At 37.7% G+C, this 20,977-nt stretch overlaps 1 protein-coding gene across 1 annotated transcript; it reads left to right on the top strand.

Annotated features, from left to right (window-relative positions):
• Window positions 1–570: 570 nt before the first annotated feature.
• Window positions 571–20,927, top strand: EQTN (equatorin). Its single transcript, XM_043566799.1, has 8 exons — window positions 571–754; window positions 8,116–8,415; window positions 12,099–12,185; window positions 14,150–14,239; window positions 15,559–15,609; window positions 16,992–17,057; window positions 19,835–19,988; window positions 20,463–20,927. The coding sequence occupies exons 2-8, from the start codon at window positions 8,127–8,129 to the stop codon at window positions 20,740–20,742; spliced, it is 1,017 nt and encodes a 338-aa protein (XP_043422734.1). The 5' UTR covers window positions 571–754; window positions 8,116–8,126; the 3' UTR covers window positions 20,743–20,927.
• The last annotated feature ends 50 nt before the right edge of the window (window positions 20,928–20,977 follow it).

The following is a 20,977-nucleotide window of genomic DNA, read 5'->3' as shown; positions in this document are numbered from 1 at the left end:
GACTTCAACATATGAATGCGGGGGAGGAGGCGTGTCTCAACCTGTAACACCTAGTAATATGTTGTAAAAAGAGTACTGGTCATGGGACAAAGGACAATTGGAATTTGTTTTTTAACTTAGTTTCACCAAACACATTGTTTTTAAAAAATCTGCCATAGCTGCACTCTGCCAGTTCCACTACCTGTAGAGAGGGTTTGTCACATCAGAAAACAAACATAACCGTCCTGGGAATGCACGAGGATTTAGAAGAGAGAAAGATAGATGACAAAAACACAATTTTGTTTGTGTCATTAGGAAATGCTTCGTTGACTTGTGGCAGGTAAGTGATTCCTGAACTCATTTTCAAGCACTTGATGTGCCATGCAGTGTGTCATACTCTGGGCATACCATAGTCAACATGTTTCTCCAGCTGGTTCCTTCTCTCTGCCACACCAGCTACAACTGGTAATTCCACTGGATGCCATCTCTCCCCCCACCCCGGGAACCTCTGTCTCCTGAGTTTCATCACGGCTGGGCTCCATCATGCAAAACTGTGATGGTCTACAGCAACCTGGTGCATGCTGACTTCAGCTGTGTCTCCTTTTCTATGTTTGCACCTTGTTAGATACCAAAGTAAAGAACTGCAGAGGCCTTCGAGCCCTTTATGCACATCTCTTCTCCCCCTCCCATTGCTCAGAAGAATGGGCCAGAGAGCCTAAAGAAAACAGTGCTGTAAACAGGACCAACTTTGATCTTGACCATCTTTTCTTTCAGGGTAAGTCCTCTCTGCTTCCCTTCATCCACTTAGGCAATTACATTCCTAGTCAGATGCCCCTCTAGTTTGTCAGGTATGCCCAGTAGAGACACCAGGTTGGAATTAATTTGTGAGCCTTCATTTTGCTGAAAAAACTTTCAAGTCTTTTCAAATTTGTTTAGTTTTTTCCTTATGCTTCTGTAATTTTAATTAGGAATATTCTCTAATGCCGAGAGGCTATCTATCAATAATAACTAAAATTGAGAGAGGAGGAGTTAAGTGATCCTTTAATATCACGAAGAACAATATTGTTGATACTGTCCATTTGATTTAGGCTTCTATTTCTTATTATATAAGCTATTATATGAGAAAAATATGGATAATATTATTAATTTTGTTAATATAAGTATAACAACATAATTAAGCCCTTTTCTGAATACCTAAATATTAGATTATTTTTTCTTTTTTTCAATATATGGAATTTATTGTCAAATTGGCTTCCATACAACACCCAGTGCTCATCCCAAAAGGTGCCCTCCTCAATACCCATCACCCACCCTCCCCTCCCTCCCACCCCCCATCAACCCTCAGTTTGTTCTCAGTTTTTAACAGTCTCTTATGCTTTGGCTCTCTCCCATTCTAACCTCTTTTTTTTTTCCTTCCTCTCCCCCATGGGTTTCTGTTAAATTTCTCAGGATCCACATAAGAGTGAAAACATATGGGATCTGTCTTTCTCTGTATGGCTTATTTCACTTAGCATCACACTCTCCAGTTCCATCCACGTTGCTACAAAGGGCCATATTTCATTCTTTCTCATTGCCATGTAGTACTCCATTGTGTATATAAACCACAATTTCTTTATCCATTCATCAGTTGATGGACATGTAGGCTCTTTCCATAATTTGGCTGTTGTTGAGAGTGCAGCTATAAACATTGGGGTACAAGTGCCCCTATGCATCAGTACTCCTGTGTCCCTTGGGTAAATTCCTAGCAGTGCTATTGCTGGGTCATAGGGTAGGTCTATTTTTAATTTTCTGAGGAACCTCCACACTGTTTTCCAGAGTGGCTGCACCAATTTGCATTCCCACCAAAAGTGCAAGAGGGTTCCCATTTCTTCACATCCTCTCCAGCATCTATAGTCTCCTGATTTGTTCATTTTGGCCACTCTGACTGGTGTGAGGTGATATCTGAGTGTGGTTTTGATTTGTATTTCCCTGATGAGGAGCAACGTTGAGCATCTTTTCATGTGCCTGTTGGCCATCTGGATGTCTTCTTTAGAGAAGTGTCTATTCATGTTTTCTGCCCATTTCTTCACTGGGTTATTTGTTTTTCGGGTGTGGAGTTTGGTGAACTCTTTATAGATTTTGGATACTAGCCCTTTGTCTGATATGTCATTTGCGAATATCTTTTCCCATTCCGTTGGTTGCCTTTTAGTTTTGTTGGTTGTTTCCTTTGCTGTGCAGAAGCTTTTTATCTTCATAAGGTCCCAATAGTTCATTTTTGCTTTTAATTCCCTTGCCTTTGGGGATGTGTCACGTAAGAAATTGCTATGACTGAGGTCAGAGAGGTCTTTTCCTGCTTTCTCCTATAGGGTTTTGATGGTTTCCTGTCTCACATTCAGGTCCTTTATCCATTTTGAGTTTATTTTTGTGAATGGTGTGAGAAAGTGGTCTAGTTTCAATCTTCTGCATGTCCAGTTCCCCCAGCACCATTTGTTAAAGAGGCTGTCTTTTTTCCATTGGATGTTCTTTCCTGCTTTGTCAAAGATTAGTTGGCCATACGTTTGTGGGTCTAGTTCTGGGGTTTCTATTCTATTCCATTGGTCTATGTGTCTGTTTTTGTGCCAATACCATGCTGTCTTGATGATGACAGCTTTGTAGTAGAGGCTAAAGTCTGGGATTGTGATGCCTCCTGCTTTGGTCTTCTTCTTCAAAATTCCTTTGGCTATTCGGGGCCTTTTGTGGTTCCATATGAATTTTAGGATTGCTTGTTCTAGTTTCGAGAAGAATGCTGGTGCAATTTTGATTGGGATTGCATTGAATGTGTAGATAGCTTTGGGTAGTATTGACATTTTGACAATATTTATTCTCCCAACCCATGAGCACGGAATGTTTTTCCATTTCTTTATATCTTCTTCAATTTCCTTCATAAGCTTTCTATAGTTTTCAGCATACAGATCTTTTACATCTTTGGTTAGATTTATTCCTAGGTATTTTATGCTTCTTGGTGCAATTATGAATGGGATCAATTTCTTTATTTGTCTTTCTGTTGCTTCATTGTTAGTGTATAAGAATGCAACTGATTTCTGTGCATTGATTTTGTATCCTGCAACTTTGTTGAATTCGTGTATCACTTCTAGCAGACTTTTGGTGGAGTCTGTCAGGTATTCCATGTATAATATCATGTCATCTGCAAAAAGTGAAAGCTTAACTTCATCTTTGCCAATTTTGATGCCTTTGATTTCCTTTTGTCGTCTGATTGCTGATGCTAGAACTTCCAACACTGTGTTAAACACAGTGGTGAGAGTGGACATCCCTGTCGTGTTCCTGATCTCACGGAAAAAGCTCTCAGTGTTTCCCCATTGAGGATGATGTTAGCTGTGGGCTTTTCATAAATGGCTTTTATGATCTTTAAGTATTTTCCTTCTATCCCGACTTTCTCGAGGGTTTTTATTAAGAAACGTTGCTGAATTTTGTCAAAGGCCTTTTCTGCATCAATTTACAGGATCATATGGTTCTTATCTTTTCTTTTATTAATGTGATGTATCACGTTGATTGATTTGTGAATGTTGAACCAGCCCTGCATTCCAGGAATGAATCCCACTTGATCATGGTAAATAATTCTTTTTATATGCTGTTGAATTCGATTTGCTAGTATCTTATTGAGAATTTTTGAATCCATATTCATCAGGGATATTGGCCTGTAGTTCTCTTTTTTTAATGGATCTCTGTCTGGTTTAGGAATCAAAGTAATACTGGCTTCCTAGAATAAGTCTGGAAATTTTCCTTCCCTTTCTATTTCTTGGAATAGCTTGAGAAGGATAGGTATTATCTCTGCTTTAAACGTCTGGTAGAACTCCCCTGGGAAGCCATCTGGTTCTGGACTCTTATTTGTTGGGAGATTTTTGATGACTGATTCCATTTCTTTCCTGGTTATGGGTCTGTTCAAGCTTTCTATTTCCTCCTGATTGAGTTTTGGAAGCATGTGGGTGTTTATGAATTTGTCCATTTCTTCCAGGTTGTCCAGTTTGTTGGCATATAATTTTTCATAGTATTCCCTGATAACTGCTTGTATCTCTGAGGGATTGGTTGTAATAATCCCATTTTCATTCATGATTTTATCTATTTGCGTCATCTCCCTTTTCTTTTTGAGAAGCCTGGCTAGAGGTTTATCAATTTTGTTTATTTTTTCAAAAAACCATCTCTTGGTTTCGTTGATCTGCTCTACAGTTTTTTTAGATTCTATATTGTTTATTTCTGCTCTGATCTTTATTATTTCTCTTCTGCTGGGTTTAGGCTGTCTTTGCTGCTCTGCTTCTATTCCTTTAGGTGTGCTGTTAGATTTTGTATTTGGGATTTTTCTTGTTTCTTGAGATAGGCCTGGATTGCAATGTATTTTCCTCGGGACTGCCTTCGCTGCATCCCAAAGCATTTGTATTGTATTTTCATTTTCATTTGTTTCCATATATTTTTTAATTTCTTCTCTAATTGAGGTTTACCCACTCATTCTTTATTTAGTAGGGTGTTCTTTAACCTCCATGCTTTTGGAGGTTTGCCAGACTTTTTCCTGTGGTTGATTTCAAGCTTCATTGCATTGTGGTCTGAAAGTATGCATGGTAGGATTTCAATTCTTTCATACTTATGAAGGGCTGTTTTGTGACCCAGTATGTGATCTATCTTGGAGAATGTTCCATGTACACTCGAATAGAAAGTATATTCTGTTGCTATGGGATGCAGAGTTCTAAATATATCTGTCAAGTCCATCTGATCCAATGTATCATTCAGGGCCCTTGTTTCTTTACTGACCGTGTGTCTAGATGATCTATCCATTTCTGTAAGCGGAGTGTTAAAGTCCCCTGCAATTACCACATTCTTATCAATAAGGTTGCTTATGTTTGTGATTAATTGTTTTATATATTTGGGGGTTCCCGTATTCGGTGCATAGACATTTATAATTGTTAGCTCTTCCTGATGGATAGACCCTGTTAATTATTATATAACACCCTTCTTCATCTCTTGTTACAGCCTTTAATTTAAAGTCTAGTTTGTCTGATATAAGTATAGCTACTCCAGCTTTCTTTTGACTTCCAGTAGCATGATAAATAGTTCTCCATTCCCTCACTTTCAATCTGAAGGTGTCCTCAGGTCTAAAATGAGTTTCTTGTAGATAGCAAATAGATGTGTTTTTTTTTTTTAATCCATTCTGATACCCTATGTCTTTTGGTTGGAGCACTTAGTCCACTTACATTCAGCGTTATTATTGAAAGATATGGGTTTAGAATCATTGTGATGTCTGTAGGTTTCATGCTTGTAGGGATGTCTCTGGTACGTTGTCTCACAGGATCCCCCTTAGGATCTCTTGTAGGGCTGGTTTAATGGTGATGAATTCCTTCAGTTTTTGTTTGTTTGGGAAGACCTTTATCTCTCCTTCTATTCTAAATGACAGACTTGCTGGATAAAGGATTCTTGGCTGCATATTTTTTCTGTTCATCACATTGAAGATCTCCTGCCATTCCTTTCTGGCCTGCCAAGTTTCAGTAGAGAGATCAGTCATAAGTCTTATAGGTCTCCCTTTATATGTTAGAGCATGTTTATCTCTAGCTGCTTTCAGAATTTTCTCTTTATCCTTGTATTTTGCCAGTTTCACTATGATATGTCATGCAGAAGATCGATTCAAGTTACGTCTGAAGGGAGTTCTCTGTGCCTCTTGGATTTCAATGCTTTTTTCCTTCCCCAGATCAGGGAAGTTCTCAGCTATTATTTCTTCAAGTACCCCTTCAGCACCTTTCCCTCTCTCTTCCTCCTCTGGAATACCAATTATGCGTAGATTATTTCTCTTTAGTGAATCACTTAGTTCTCTAATTTTCCCCTCATACTCCTGGATTTTATTATCTCTCTTTTTCTCAGCTTCTTCTTTTTCCATAATTTTATCTTCTAGTTCACCTATTCTCTCCTCTGCCTCTTCAATCCTAGCCTTGGTTGTCTCCATTTTATTTTGCAGGTCATTAATAGCATTTTTTTAGCTCTTCCTGGCTATTCCTTGGTCCCTTGATCTCTGTAGCAATAGATTCTCTGCTGTCCTTTATACTGTTTTCAAGCCCAGCGATTAATTTTATGACTATTATTCTAAATTCACTTTCTGTTATATTCTTTAAATCATTTTTGATCAGTTCATTAGCTGTTGTTATTTCCTGGACGTTTTTTTGAGGGCAATTCTTCTGTTTCGTCATTTTGGATAGTCCCTGGAGTGGTGCGGGACTGCGGGGCACTTCCCCTGTGCTGTCTTGAATAACTTGCGTTGGTGGGCGGGACCGCAGTCAGACCTGATATCTGCCCCCAGCCCACCACTGGGGCCACAGTCAGACTGGTGTGTGCCTTCTCTTCCCCTCTCCTAGGGGCGGGGTTCACTGTGGGGTGGCGTGGCTCGTCTGGGCTACTTGCACACTGCCAGGCTTGTGGTGTATTAGCTAGGGTGTAGATCTGGCGTATTAGCTAGGGTGGATCAGCAAGGTGCACAGGGGTGGGAGGGGCAGGCTCAGCTCACTTATCCTTCAGAGGTCTGCTTCAGGAGGTCCCTGTGGCACCAGGAGGGAGTCAGACCTGCCGCTGGAGGGATGGATCCGCAGAAGCACAGCTTTGGGGGGTTGCGTGGTGCAAGCAAGTTCCCTGGCAGGAACTGGTTCCCTTTGGGATTTTGGCTGGGGGATGGGCAAGGGATATGGCGCTGGTGAGCACCTTTGTTCCCCAACAAACTGAGCTCTGTCATCCGGGGGCTCAGCAACTCTCGCTCCCTTTGTCCTCCAGCCTTCCCGCTTTCCGAGCAGAGCTGTTAACTTATGACCTCCCAGATGCTAAGTCGCGCTTGCTGTCGGAACACACTCCATCCGGCCCCTCCACTTTTGCAAGCCAGACTCGGGGGCTCTGCTTGGCCGGTGGGCCGCCCCTCCGCCCCGGCTCCCTCCCGCCAGTCCGTGGAGTGCGCACCGCCTCTCTGCCCTTCCTACCCTCTTCCGAGGGCCTCTCGTCTGCGCTTGGCTCCAGAGACTCAGTTCTGCTAGTCTTCTGGCGGTTTTCTGGGTTATTTAGGCAGGTGTAGGTGGAATCTAAGTGATCAGCAGGACGTGGTGAGCCCAGCATCCTCCTACGCAGCCATCTTCCCCAGGTCCTAGATTCTTTTTTCAATCAGTATGTGAGGTAAAGGTGGGTTCATTGATAAAAATGTTTTAAGGAAAACAAATATTTTATATTTCATGAAGGATACAGGTCTTATATATATATATATATATATATACACACACACACACACACACACACACACACATATATATATATATATATATATATATATATATATATAAAAGATGAGTTTCAAAACACTTTTCCTAAAGAGTTATAGTTAAGGTAGTCCATGAACCAGAACTGGCAGGGCATATGGCTTGAATCTTGGTATCTCTAATTGGTTTTTAACAGATACTTTGCTGCAGCTATCCAAAAGAACACATAATATTGTAATGCTCTGAAAACCAAAGCATGTTCTCATTTTGTTAGCAACAATATTCATGGTTCTTTAAAATCCAGGGACTAACAATTCACATTATTTCATGAAAATATATTTCTTAATTTTCAAAGAAAGTCTGATAATGGTTTCTTTTTAAAAAACTAGAAACCACCAGAGTACCAAAGATAAAATAGATGTCAGATTGAGTCACAAAGCTTTTGGAAACTCCTACCCGACATTCTGACCTCCACTTGGCAGTGACATCATAATGACCTAGCTAGTTGTCGGATCTGCTGGGCAACAGAAAAGGAAACCCTGAGGAGATGCAGTAGATAACTGGATAAATCATATCATTTTCCCAATGAATTTTATATTGTATATTTTTGTATCTGGGGTTTTTTCCTCACAGCTCCCCAATATGACTTCCCATAATGATGGTGAGAGTAAGTATTTAAAGATTTTACAGAAATAGCAGATAAGATGACCCATTACCCTAGAAAATTGGTATGTGACAGTTTTCTAGAGGTCGATGTAAAGTTTATCATTGGAAATATGGCATAATGTACATTCTAAATCTCGGCCTCAAATCCTTTGTGGAAAATATGTAGCTGAAAAGGGGAAAGTAGTAAAAGAACTCAACATATTTCTGATCATGCTTTTTACAGAGTCTGGGGACATGATGTTATCGGAAATGATGCTACCTGAAAAACAAGGTAAACAGGCACTGGAAAATAAGGAACCACCGGAAAATAAGGAACCGCTGGAAAACAAGGAACTGATGGAAAATAAGGAACCGCTGGAAAACAAGGAACCACCAGAAAATAAGGAACCGCTAGAAAATAAGGAACCTCCAGAATATAAACCACCGGAAAATAAGGACCCACCAGAAAATGAGCCACCGGAAAATAAGGTGGATACTCCTGCTAATGAGAAGAATGGCAATTATTATAAAGATATAAAACAATGTAAGTCTTTAAAGTTTATAGCAATACATATGCAAAAGCTAGTTATTCTGGTTTGATTTATTTTAACTCTTTTTAAAACTCTATCATTTTATTTCCTACATCTTAAATTCCTATTTACCTTCTACATGTTTCCATGTGTAAAATGAAATTTTTATTTTCTATCACTTTGTTTTCATGAGACACTATGAAGTTTAACAAGATTCTTTCAATAATGGTCTGTAATTAACAGAGGGCACGTGGCATTCTGGTGATTTGCAATTGATCTAATTGTATGTTTTTTTGTTAACCAAACTTTCTTTGGAGGTGTGTATCCATTTTCTAGGGTTGCTAAAACAAAGTACCACAGACTGGGTAGCTCAGAGCAACAGAAATTTATTCTCTCACAGTTCTGGAAGCGAGAAATCCAAAACCAAAGTTTTGGTCATGCTATACTCTCCCCAAAGCCTCTAGGGGAGGATCGTTCCTTGCCTCTTCCAGCTTCTGGTAGCCTCAGGCATTCCTCAGCTTGTCACGAATTCCCATCTCTGCCTCCATCTTCACATGGCACTCTTGCTCTGTCTCTCTGTCCATTTCCATCTTCTTGTAAGGACACCATATCAGATGAGGATCCCAACCTACTCCAGGGTGACTCCATCTTTTTTTCCCTGCCCTACCCTACCCTACCCCACCTTACCCTGCCCAGCCCTGTCCAAGGTGGCCAGACTAAGAAGCTGACTTCATCTTGATTAATTTTTATCTTCAACAACCCTATTTTGAATTAGGTTTCATTCTGAGGTGCTGGGGGTTCAGACTTTTGGAGGGGGGGCAAAATTCAATTCATGTCAAGATGACTTTAAGATGTTTGGAAGGTCCATCAAACTTCAGTTTATTCATCATTACTCATATGGGCTTTCTTTCCATCTCCTTGTAAGGTCCACCATTCTAAAAAGTGAAAAGTTCCTAAGAAACTCTTGTTAAGAATAAAAACAGGGGTGCCTGGGTGGCTCAGTCAATTAACCGTCCAACTCTTGCTCTCAGCTCAGATCATGATCTTGAGCTTTGTGGGTTCGAGCCCCATGTGGGGCTCTGTGCTAACAGCATGGAGCCTGCTTGGGATTCTCTCTCTCTCTGTCCCTCCCCTGCTCCCTCTCAAAATAAATAAACTTTTTTAAAATGAAAAATAAAAAAATTAAGACTAAATCTAATTATCTTGGGATTCTTATTAACATTAATCAAATTAAAAATAGAAATACAATCAAGATATAGACATATATATACATGTACAAATATATACACTCAAGTACTTTGATCACAGTAATGCGTAAGTTGTATTTCTATTTTCTCTTTGATGAATCAATATCTGTCTTTTGTAGGTGCAAAAAACACCTGATGCTCAGAGAGGTCAATTGCCAGGTTTCATAGCTACCAAAAGCAGAGTCAGGAGGAGTGGAATCTAATCTGTCCAGGATCAGACCGCCACTATGGTGTGCACATGGTTCAACCATTCCCCTTTCAGGATGTACCTCTGGAATGAACCAGAGGGTATAAATCAAGGCCTGATGATAACTTTGATTAAAGAAAAAAATCATTCTTACACACACAAATACATACAAAACATAAATGAAATCTTACCAAAAATGTGTCAAGATTTACTTTTCTCATTTAACACCTCGAGCTCATTTCACATCTATCCACTAGGTGGATACCTAGTACTCCAGAAAATGATGCCCCATAATTGAGCCACTATCTTTTTTAAAGAATTAGATTATGTGCAGTTTTTCCCTTGGACATTCTTCTCATATATGCTTAAGTGTATCTCCCTTTAGATAGATACCGAGTACTGGACATTGCTGAATAAAAAAATGAATCTTTAAAAATATTGATAGATACCACCAAATTGCCCTCCAAAAAGCATCTACCAATTTATTTATTTATTTGTTAATGTTTTATTTTTATTTTTCACAGAGAGAGGGAAAGAGAGAGAGTGAACAGGGGAGGAGGAGACAGATAGGGAGACACAGAATCCAAAGCAGGCTCCAGGCTCTGAGCTGTCAGCAGAGAGCCCGAGGCGGGGCTCGAACTCACAAACTGTGAGATCATGACATGAGCTGAAGTCGGACGCTTAACCGACTGAGCCACCCAGACACTGCCAAAAAGCATCTACCAATTTATAGCCTCCAAGAATGCTCCACAATCTTACCTACAATGAAAATTGTTAACCATATTTTGTGAATATAAATGAGAATTTTCCATGACTATTTTCATTTGCATTCTGATTACTTATGAAGTTGAGCATTTTTCTCTGTATTTTGGGGATATTTTTATTCCTACTTCTATGATTTGCCTATTCATATCCATGGCCCATTTTTCTATCAGGTTGTATTTTCATGTATTTGTAGGGGCTCTTTTATGTTTAGCAAATTGTTTTTGCTATAGTAATAGTTAACAGGTATTTTCCCCCCAGGCTATTGCTTATCTTTAAAACCTGTTTAGGTATCTTAATCACAGAGAAAAATTTTAATTTTATGAAATCAATGTTGATTATTTTTTTTAAAAATTTGTATTTTGGTTAGATAGGTCTTATTCAATCCAAGATAAATTATTTTCCTATTTTTTCAAATGATTTCATATTTTTGTCTTTAACTTTTAGTTCTTAAATCAGTTATCTTTGTATATGGCATAAAATAGGCATGAAACTTTGTGTTTTTCAAGGAGGATTGCCTAATATTGAACACCAATTCCCTACTTATGTGAAACCCATTTAATATATACTCTCATTTGAACTTGGGTCAGTTGCAACCTTTTTTATTGTTTCTTTGATCTGTCTTTCCCTGTAAAAATACCACTGTGTCTTAGTTTCTATACTTTCATAACTTACAACATACATGTTGGGCATTTGCTTCCTTTTGCTACATTTTTCCATAGATCTAGCTCAGAAATTCCTCAAAAATCATGATACATTAATGGGACTGTGTGTGTGTGTGTGTGCATGTGTGTGTATGTGTAAGCATGAGTGTAAGCCTGAGTGGTATGACGAATGAATAGATGTGTATGTACTAAACACACATATGTATTCACGTACATATAAGATTTTCTGTCATTTCATGAGATTTTGGAAAAAAGAGACATGTATATATATTCATATGTCAATGATTCAGTCAGCCATCTTGATCCAATCTACTCTTACTCTGGGTGGATATATCCATTGGTTTTGAATGATAACCAACCCCACTGACAACTTTTAAGAGCAAGATTCTTTATGTACGTATGTAAATGTGAACATGTATGGGAGACTGTGATTGTTATTGTTATTGAAATATATGCTGTTTAAGCTATTCTATAATCTAACAGAAGGTTCAGGGGCAAACTAATGCTTCTTACTTGGCTTTTGATTATATCAATACAGTGATAATAATATACACCTACAAATCTACTTTAGCACTTGTTATAATTTCCTCAATAATTTCTCCTTGAAATGTTATTTAATATCAGGATACCAATTTGGCTTTTTCCCCGATGAATTTTATTTTTAAACCATGCCCCATTTCCTCAATTTGTAGATGAAGAATATCTCAAATACTTTATTATTCTTTTCTTGGAATTAGTACCTTTGTTTTAAGAAAAAAAAATCAGATGAGGAAAAATTTAAAGGAACAAGAAGTAACTTAGCTAGTTGCTGAAAATATTTGATCTTGTGTTTTTAGATGTGTTCACAACGCAAAATGTAAATGGCAGCCAGTCTGAAATATCTGTGAGAGCAACAACCGATTTGCAATTTGCTCTAAGAAACTGTAAGTACTGAAAGTAGTGAAAACCACCACTGCAAATAGGAAGAGCCCTTAAAGCAAGATTTCAAAATAGCTCTAGAGAGTATCAAGTAGGAAAAAGGTCTTAGTGGAGCTAGTGTCAGAGAATCCTACCTCCAAAATAAGGAGACTCCATACCCCTTACACTAATAAAGTTAGAAGTCAAGGAGGTTCTTGCATTTCTTAGCCTCATGTTTTTGGTTTTCATGGAAAGATAAATGACTAAATGTATAGCTCTATAAAACTGTATGTCGTTCTTAAGCCCACATTTTTACTCCTTTCTGCTTATACCTCCAACTTCAAATGTTCTTATTTCTTTTTTGTGTCTTTCCACCAAGCATAATGAATTTGCTAAATAAAGCTGTTGCCAGCATGTGAGTTTGGAGGCCATTAACAGTCTCCAAAGTACATATACATATCTATATGTATATGTTTAAAGATATACATGTCTTTCACCATGACGTGTTGGCAGCTCAAATCTATAAAACCCCCAAGCATAAAACAGAAGACAAGGAAAAGAGGATAAAATTAAATAGAGAAGAGAGAATGTGTCTGGCTCTGGCAACTTTAATATTGGGAAAAGCCAGACTCAGTAATACCTAATTGTTAATAAAAGCTATTTGATAATAATGGAATATTTTGAACAATTCCAAACCTTGGGAAATAAATTAGGGACATTTCAAGGGCATGTGTTAATTAAACACATGGGCACAATTAAACACAAGGGCATGTGCTAATTAAACAAATCACTCACTTTTGTTTGTATACACCAAACATCATCTTAAGTTGTTTGGGACAAGAGACAGAAAGGCAGGTCTTCGACCAAGTAGCTCAAATTCCTTAAGAGATGGATTTTTGAGGACCATAGGACCCATGAAAGAAATTGCAAAACCTAATTGCTATTCCCACAATTCAGGTCTCCAGAGTATTGTCAAAGAAAGTTGGATAGGGATAAGAAATTGTTGCCATTTAAAATGGGGATCTGACAGAAGGAGATATGCTAACATGGTAGGGACATTCTAGAGGAGCAAGCCCCTCAAGGAGTTGGAACTCTGCAGAAAATTTTTGACTAACAATTGGAACTAGAACTGTGAGGGCAAGGGGGCAATCCACATGATTTTTTGCCAAAATAGAGTATGAGGGTTCTATAGCAGACCTCGGGGATTACTTACCAATTTTGTTGGAGTCCTGCCTGAATCATGTCAAGTCTGGAAACAGATTCTCTTTTCCATAGCTTTCTTGCCAACAAGGTACCTGTCATGGTGCTGTTGGTAGCCTCAGTCCGAATTAACTCTGTCTCTATGTAGAACTTTTTCTATAGCGAGATTGCCTGTACTTCGTGTGGAACTTCATGAGCGCCTGCATTAAACAAAATTGACTGAAATGGCCACCATGGGAGGTGGGGAGGGGTGGAAAACGTCTCGGGTCACAATTGTTGCCAAATACACTCTTACTGACATTCCTCCAGAAGAGGGGCACATTATAGACTGAAATACATAGTAAATCAGGCCTGAAAACCCTTGATTTTATTTTGAATAGTAAAGGGAACGCTTCCCATTTACAAGGATACTGATGTACCTTCCTCTTCCACGTCCTGACACTGACCAGCAACCAAGCTGTTCTGGGCTGATAGTATCACTTCAAGTTCTGCTCAGAATACCATCTGGTATTTACCTCTTTTACCTCTAAAAGAAGCTTCTGGCCCCACAGTACTAGCTTTTCCTCTTTCCCACAAATTATAGGCGTATTAATCCCCTCTCGGGCAACCCATTTTCCCAAAACTTTATTCTTCAATGCCTTCGTCTTTCCCCTCCTTTACGATATCTCAGGAAAATGTCAACATCTTTCTCTTTTTCTTCTATGTTCCATTTTTTAGCTTAAAAAATATGCCTAATCACAGACGTTGTCAATATTTGTATGTGCTGATAATTTATTATTCCTTTTCCTAGATAAACTCCTCAATGAAACAACTACGTCATTTCCTGGGAAAGCCACCAGTGAAGAACATGCTACTGAACCCCCTCAAAAACAATATCGAAGTATTAAAGTTTCTACACATTAGTCATACCTGGAGCATATCATTATATGATTTAATTTAAGTCTCATTACTCTGGATGTCTCATAAAGTAATAGCGTGCTATAAAGAACTTACACAGCTGCAATTTAAATTCACTTGAAAATCTTTGAAACAATGGAAGTCTGAGTCCATTTTTAGGTTTACCTGATGAAGGGAGAGGGTGTGAGCTCTTTTTAAAATAAAATCTATTTTAACAAAATGTATTACACTTATATTTATATTCAACATATAAATATATTTAATACATTTTAATATTATTTTAAAAATAATAATGTACAAGTGTCTATCTGCTTGAGGAATAAATTTATTTCTAATTAGAGTCAATTATTAGTGTTTCCCAAAATTATTGGTGGGGTGTGGGGGGCGGTTGGTAGTGAGAGGTTTCAAAATCAAAATCATCATTTATCTCTCCTGCTGATAATATTGTTCCTTATGAAATGTTTGTGAAAACATAACCCCCAAGATGGCTCTCCTCTAAGGTCTTGAACAAGTGGTCTAATTGAAGACAATGGACCTGTCGTTACATGAAACCCTATTTTCTCCAGTTCATGCAATCCAAGTATGTTTCTCACATGACTGTTGTGAATTAGTTTGCATCTCTAACACTACTAAAACAAACAACTTAGTCATCTTTTTTATATATTTAGAACTAGAAAATCATCCTAGTGATATCCTTTCTTAAATATCTTTAGTAATTTACTACTAGGTTTGGGATCATGTTCTAATTACTAAACCAGGCGTTTAAATCTGAAACAATCTGACCCCTGGGAAAGGTTCAAGTTTCTTCTGTGGTCCCATTTCCCACCCACATTCTTCACTTCAGACTACCTGAGGCTCTTAGAACTCACCAAATCTGCTCACGACTCTGACTTTGTTCACAGTGAAATAACCTCACTCTTCCCTTGTTTGCCTAGCAAACAATTTCTAGTCCTCTAAGACTACATTGGAGCATCGTCTCCCTTTCGAAGAGTTTCCGGCCTTTGCAGCTGGTTTCTATGTGCACACCACTTGTGTGTTTCTATTGAAGCTCCCGTTATCCTGCAACATAATGAATAGTGATTTTTGTCTGTCTCCCAAACCGAGGGTGTGTTCCTTCAGCATAAGGTCCATGTCTTGTCACTTTTGTAACTTTAGTGCCGACCACAGGGTCTGGAACATGGTAGGAGCTCAAAGTATAACTGTTACATGACCAACAGAAAAGTGAATAAATGTTCTATCCTAAATTTACTAAAGCGAACTCACCTTACCTAGTTATCCTGTTCTATTTTGTTTTTTAAACAGGACGAACCAACCGTCCAAATGAGCCTGCATTTTGGACAATGTTAGCTAAAGGTAAACTGATAGTCGTTAGGTAGCTGAGAAAATGTTTTGGTTTTCTAAAGTCTTATGCAAGAAAACCAAGACCAGTGTAATTTTGTTCTAATGAGTCAGTTCTAATATTAAGGATTAATATTAGAATTAATTAAGAATTAATAAGTCAACATTTTGCTGCCATTATCATACATAATAGCAAATGCAAATCAAAACCACAAAGTTGACCGTGTCCTGCATTTTCTGATTCCCTCTCCTAAATGTTTATTCTCCTATAAATATTGCAGCCTTGTCATTCAATTTATTTATGATTAAAAATTTTAAGTAAGGCTCTTGCTCAATATAGTCCCTCTCTGTGTTTGAAGCAATTTGCCCATTAGCACATGGAAATGTGTGAATAAATGCAAAGTATATATCAAAATATATGCAAGCATCTGTCAAAATGCATATGTAATATGTATTGCATATGTCAAAAGCATATAGGCATACATGAATAAATGTAATGTGCATTGATATATATGCATGTATAAATGTATGTATCATATGTAGATGCACACATGAGTAAATTTCATTCATGTGGCATACACATATATTGTATGTGACATGAAATATATACATACACATATGGCATACACATGTATGCATACACATATGGCATACACATATATTGTAGACATGAAATATATACATACACAGTTGATCCTCATTATTTGCAGATTTTGTATTTGTGAATTTACCTACATCTAAAGAGTATTTGTAACCCCCCAAATTACTTTTGTGGTCGCTTGTGGACATGCCCAGAGCAGCAAAAATTTTAATTGCCTGACACTCAATGTTCCCAACTGAGGTAAAACAAGGAAGGCAACGCTCTGCCTTCCTTTTTTTTTAGCTTTTACACTGTAATTAAGTGTCCTTTTGGTGGTTTACTTAGTGCTGCGTGTTTTGCATGTTTGTGCATTTTGTTGTTGGTTTTGCTAATTAAAATGGCCCCTAAGTGTAGTATTAAGATACTGGTTAGTATTCCTAAGCACAAGAAGGCTGTGATATACCTTATGGAGAAAATATGTGTCAGATAACAGGCATATTTATGATGCTGTTAATCATGAATTCACTGTTAATGAATCAACAATATATATTAAATAAAATATCATTAAACAGAAACACAGAGAAAACAAGGTTATGTATTGGTTGGTTGATGAAAATGTGACCAGAGGTTCACAGCAACCTAACCTTGTATTTCCCCTAGGGGCAGCAGTTTAGTATTCACTAATTCAGTGTTCACATGACTTTATGGAACATAAGTGTCATGAATAATGAGAATAAATTCTACATATTAAACTCACGCACAGTAATTTTAGGAAGTTAATTTTGTTTACCTTAACGCCAATTTATTGTTTTAACAGCTTTAAATGCAACACCAACAGCTGAGGAGCTTGAGGAAAAAGATCAATTATTTCACCCAATTCCACGTAAGCACAAAACACTTCAATTAAATGGATGCATCGATGCCAGCACACATTTTAGTGTGTGACTTCACTGTGTGGCAATAGTGTTTTCCCCAGTAATGTGAAGTGTATGTGAAAGGGTAGCACGGTGGCTAACACTATATCAGAGAGGACAGTTGCTGTTTTAGAGAAGCAATTGTCCCTAAGCATTATTCTCCAGGTACCATGTTGGAGAGGGCTATTTTTATTTTCCCGTTTTATAACTTCTATTCCTAAAACAGATAAACCAAATGGGGGAGTAGGCAAGTGAATCATATATAGAACACAGTTTTGTTTTTTTTTTTAATTGATAGACTCTAAGTTCAGGGCAATTTGGGGCTTACAGAAAAAAAAAATGAGCAGAAAGTACAGATTTCTCCTATATTTCCTCTACTCAGTTTTTCCTATCATTATCAACTTGCATTGGTTTAGTACATTTTATAATTTACAAGCCAATGTTGATACATTACTATTAGCTGAAGTCCATAGTTTACATTAGGGTCCACACTTTGTGTTGTACAGTTCTGTGGGTTTTGACAGATGCATGATGTCATGTGTCCACCATTACAATCATACAGAGTAGTTACACTGCCCTAAAAATCCCCTGTGCTGCACCAATCCATCCCCTCTGTCACTAATCCCCGGCTACCAACTGCTCTTTTCACCATCTCCATATTTTTGCCTTTTCCAGAATGTTCTATAGTTGGTAACTATAGTATGTTGACTTTCACAACGCTTTTTGCACTTGTTAATATGCATTTAAAATTCCTCCATGTATTTTTGTGGCTTGATGGTTCATTTCTTTTCATCACTATTTAACATTTCATTGTCCACACAATTGGACAATGTACAATAAATTGTACCAATATATTTATCCTTTCACCTACTAAAGGACATCTTGATTACTTCCAATTTTTGGCAATAATGAATAAAGCTGCTATAAACATTCATATGTAGGTCTTTGTGTGGACATAAGTTTTCAGCTCATTTGGGTCAATACCAACAACCGTGATTGCTGAATTGTATGGTAAAACTGTTTAGCTTTGTAGGAAATTACCAAACTGAATTCCAAAGTGACTATACTGTTTTGTATTCCCACCAGCAAGGAATGAGAAAATTCCTGCTGCTGAATGCAGTCTTGCAGTTTTCATTAATGGATTAGTCGTATTTATATGAGTAAAAGAACTGATTTCAATAGAAAATGTCACAATAAGGCAATACATTAATTTACCCCCAAAACCTCTGTCCTACAAATAAACTACTGGGGAAAAATTGCACCTGGTAATACATCTAAGTCCTGACAACTCTCTTCTGCATTGGATTATTTGTAATAAATACAGCCGTTCGCCTTGCAGTGTTTAAAGAGAATGAAGAGAATTCTTTGTTTAGAAAAATTGTATATAGAAATGACAAAGGCTGCATTACCTTAGAAATACTTTGTCTTTCCAACTAATTAGATTGGGCATGATTGGGCATAATTAGATTCTGTCATGTATTTAGTACCTATTACATGCCAGGTGCTTTACATACATTATGTCAGTTTTCACAGCAACTCCATGAAGTTGGTATTATCGCCATTTCACAGACAAGAGAACTGAGGCTGAGAGAGAAAACCTGTCCATACTTGTAATTAGCTTTGTCATAATGTCCAGTGGTTGAGAATTCCAAACCCTTCTCTAGTTTTGACCATCACCTCAAAAAACAAAATGTACTACAAGTACACTTCTTTATAAAAAACCTTTTAAGGAGTAGCAAAGCAATTCAGGAGCACAGCCCATTTCAACATCATTTGTTTGATTATTCCCAAAGTAATCTGCCTTGAAGTCAAGATAATCAATGATAGTTGTACATTTCACTCTACTTGGTCTAAGATCGTACTCTGACAATTAACAGAATGAGAGAATACAGATGTGGGAGCTTGTCACTGCTTATCCAAAACACCATTACCTAACAAATAATGAAAACCTTTGTAAGTTTTGGGTGGGAGAAAGCTGGGAGAAGAGAGAAATAACAACATGGTCATTTAAAGTTGCATTAAATAAATGGCTATTAAGTGAGGCATAAATTCAGGAAAATATAAAATTTGGCAGTAAAGTTATATTTTCATCAATAGATTTGATATCTTTGATAGCTCTGGGTCTGGACATGATTTTTATCACATAACTTATTTTAGAAAGCAGTAAGTTTTCATTTCTTTTTTTAACATCATATACATTAGGTTTGATCTCAGTAATAAAATGGCAAATTCATTTCTTAAACCTCAGTACACCATCCTTTTGGCATCAGAGAAAAATCAATGCAGTTCCCAACAGTAAAATTCTATCTTTCTCTGCTGAAGGACTAACCCCTGTTGTGTGAGTCCATCATATTTTCAATAGTCATCTTTCCAGTGGTTTTTATTAGTCAGGGAGGGAGATTCCTGTATACACATTTTAGCACCTGGTAATGTGGGTTTGAAACCAGATTTTGCCACTTAATAGCTAGGTGCCATGGGCAAATTCATAAACTTCTGTGATCCTGTAAAATGGAGCTAATAACAGGTCTTCCAGGACTCTAGTGAAGGTTTAAAAAAAAGTGAAGGGCACTTAGCCATAGGATGGAGCCTACAGTCTTCTCTGCATCGTATATGAGTAGTGGGCATGAGTAGTGACTACTCTGGATGGCGAACGCTTTTCTGCAGTTGCTCTGATATCCTTACTTCTCCAGGAAACATGCTGGACTCGGTTACTCTTTCCCATTGCCTTTTCTTTCTTTCTTCTCAGACTCTGATTTGAATGCCATAAATGAAGATAACATGACACAGCTACAGGAAATCAAGTTAAAATTAATGCTGGGCATCTCCCTGATGACCCTCTTCCTTTTTGTCATCATCTTGGCCATCAGCAGTGCCTTGCTGTACAAGGTGAAGACAATGAGGTAAGTCTGCAGACCTCTGGAGTCTTTGTAACAGGTGTGATATGAAGCTCACACCCTCCTTTCTTTAGTAGGCTGTTAGGAAATGCAGCTCCCAAATTTATCTGTAAGATATGAGGTTAGGCTCCATTTCCTCTATTCAGAAAGGAGTATGGGGTTGTCTCTCAGGGAGAATTTTTCCCTAGTATTTTAGTCATCTAGAGATAAAAATAACACTAGTCAATCGAAAAGGATATACAGAATTTAGATATGCATTCTTTTTTCTAGCTTGGGAACAAAAGAACTATGACCTCTGTTCTCAACAGCACATCTACTTAGGGTCTAACATTTTTTACTTATTTATATGGCATTATATCAAATAATTGGACAGAATTCCAATTCCATATTGTTTCAATTTTTGTGATGCCTTTCTGAATTGAGTTGAGCTGCAAATGTATGTAATTAGGAACAATTCTTGATACCTGTTTTCTTTTTCAGTTATAAAAGTCCAGTTCTAACCGAATACTCCGTCAACCCAGAGCTGGCAACTCTGTCTTACTTCCACCCGTCAGAAGGTGTATCAGACACATCTTTTTCTAAGAGTGCTGACAGCAGCACATTTTGGGGTACTACATCTTCAGAATTGAAAAAAGAAGACACATTGTCAAAATCTAGAACAACGGACATGATTTCCACAGCCTCAGATGATACAGGCATGAATGATGAGTCAGATTTAATTCAGAGTGAGGACCCAAGTGAAGAAACTCCCACAGATTGATTAGACATTAAGTCAGAAAGCAATTTCTTTGGGACTCTCATTAAGGTCATGACTTGGAAACTCTGCTGAGGAATTTAAATTTTCTGATGTCTGAAAAGGAGGACGTATTCAATAAAATTATCTCAGCCATAAAAGTTTTATAATGGAAAAAATACAAGAAAATAAATTAAGGTGTGGAAAACTCATCCGGTAAAAATAATCCTGGACAGTGACTTATGAAAAGTATTCACTTTAG

The sequence above is a fragment of the Prionailurus bengalensis genome, chromosome D4, assembly GCF_016509475.1.
Source record: "Prionailurus bengalensis isolate Pbe53 chromosome D4, Fcat_Pben_1.1_paternal_pri, whole genome shotgun sequence".
NCBI lineage: Eukaryota > Metazoa > Chordata > Mammalia > Carnivora > Felidae > Prionailurus > Prionailurus bengalensis.
This window is presented reverse-complemented; position numbering and strand designations above follow the sequence as displayed.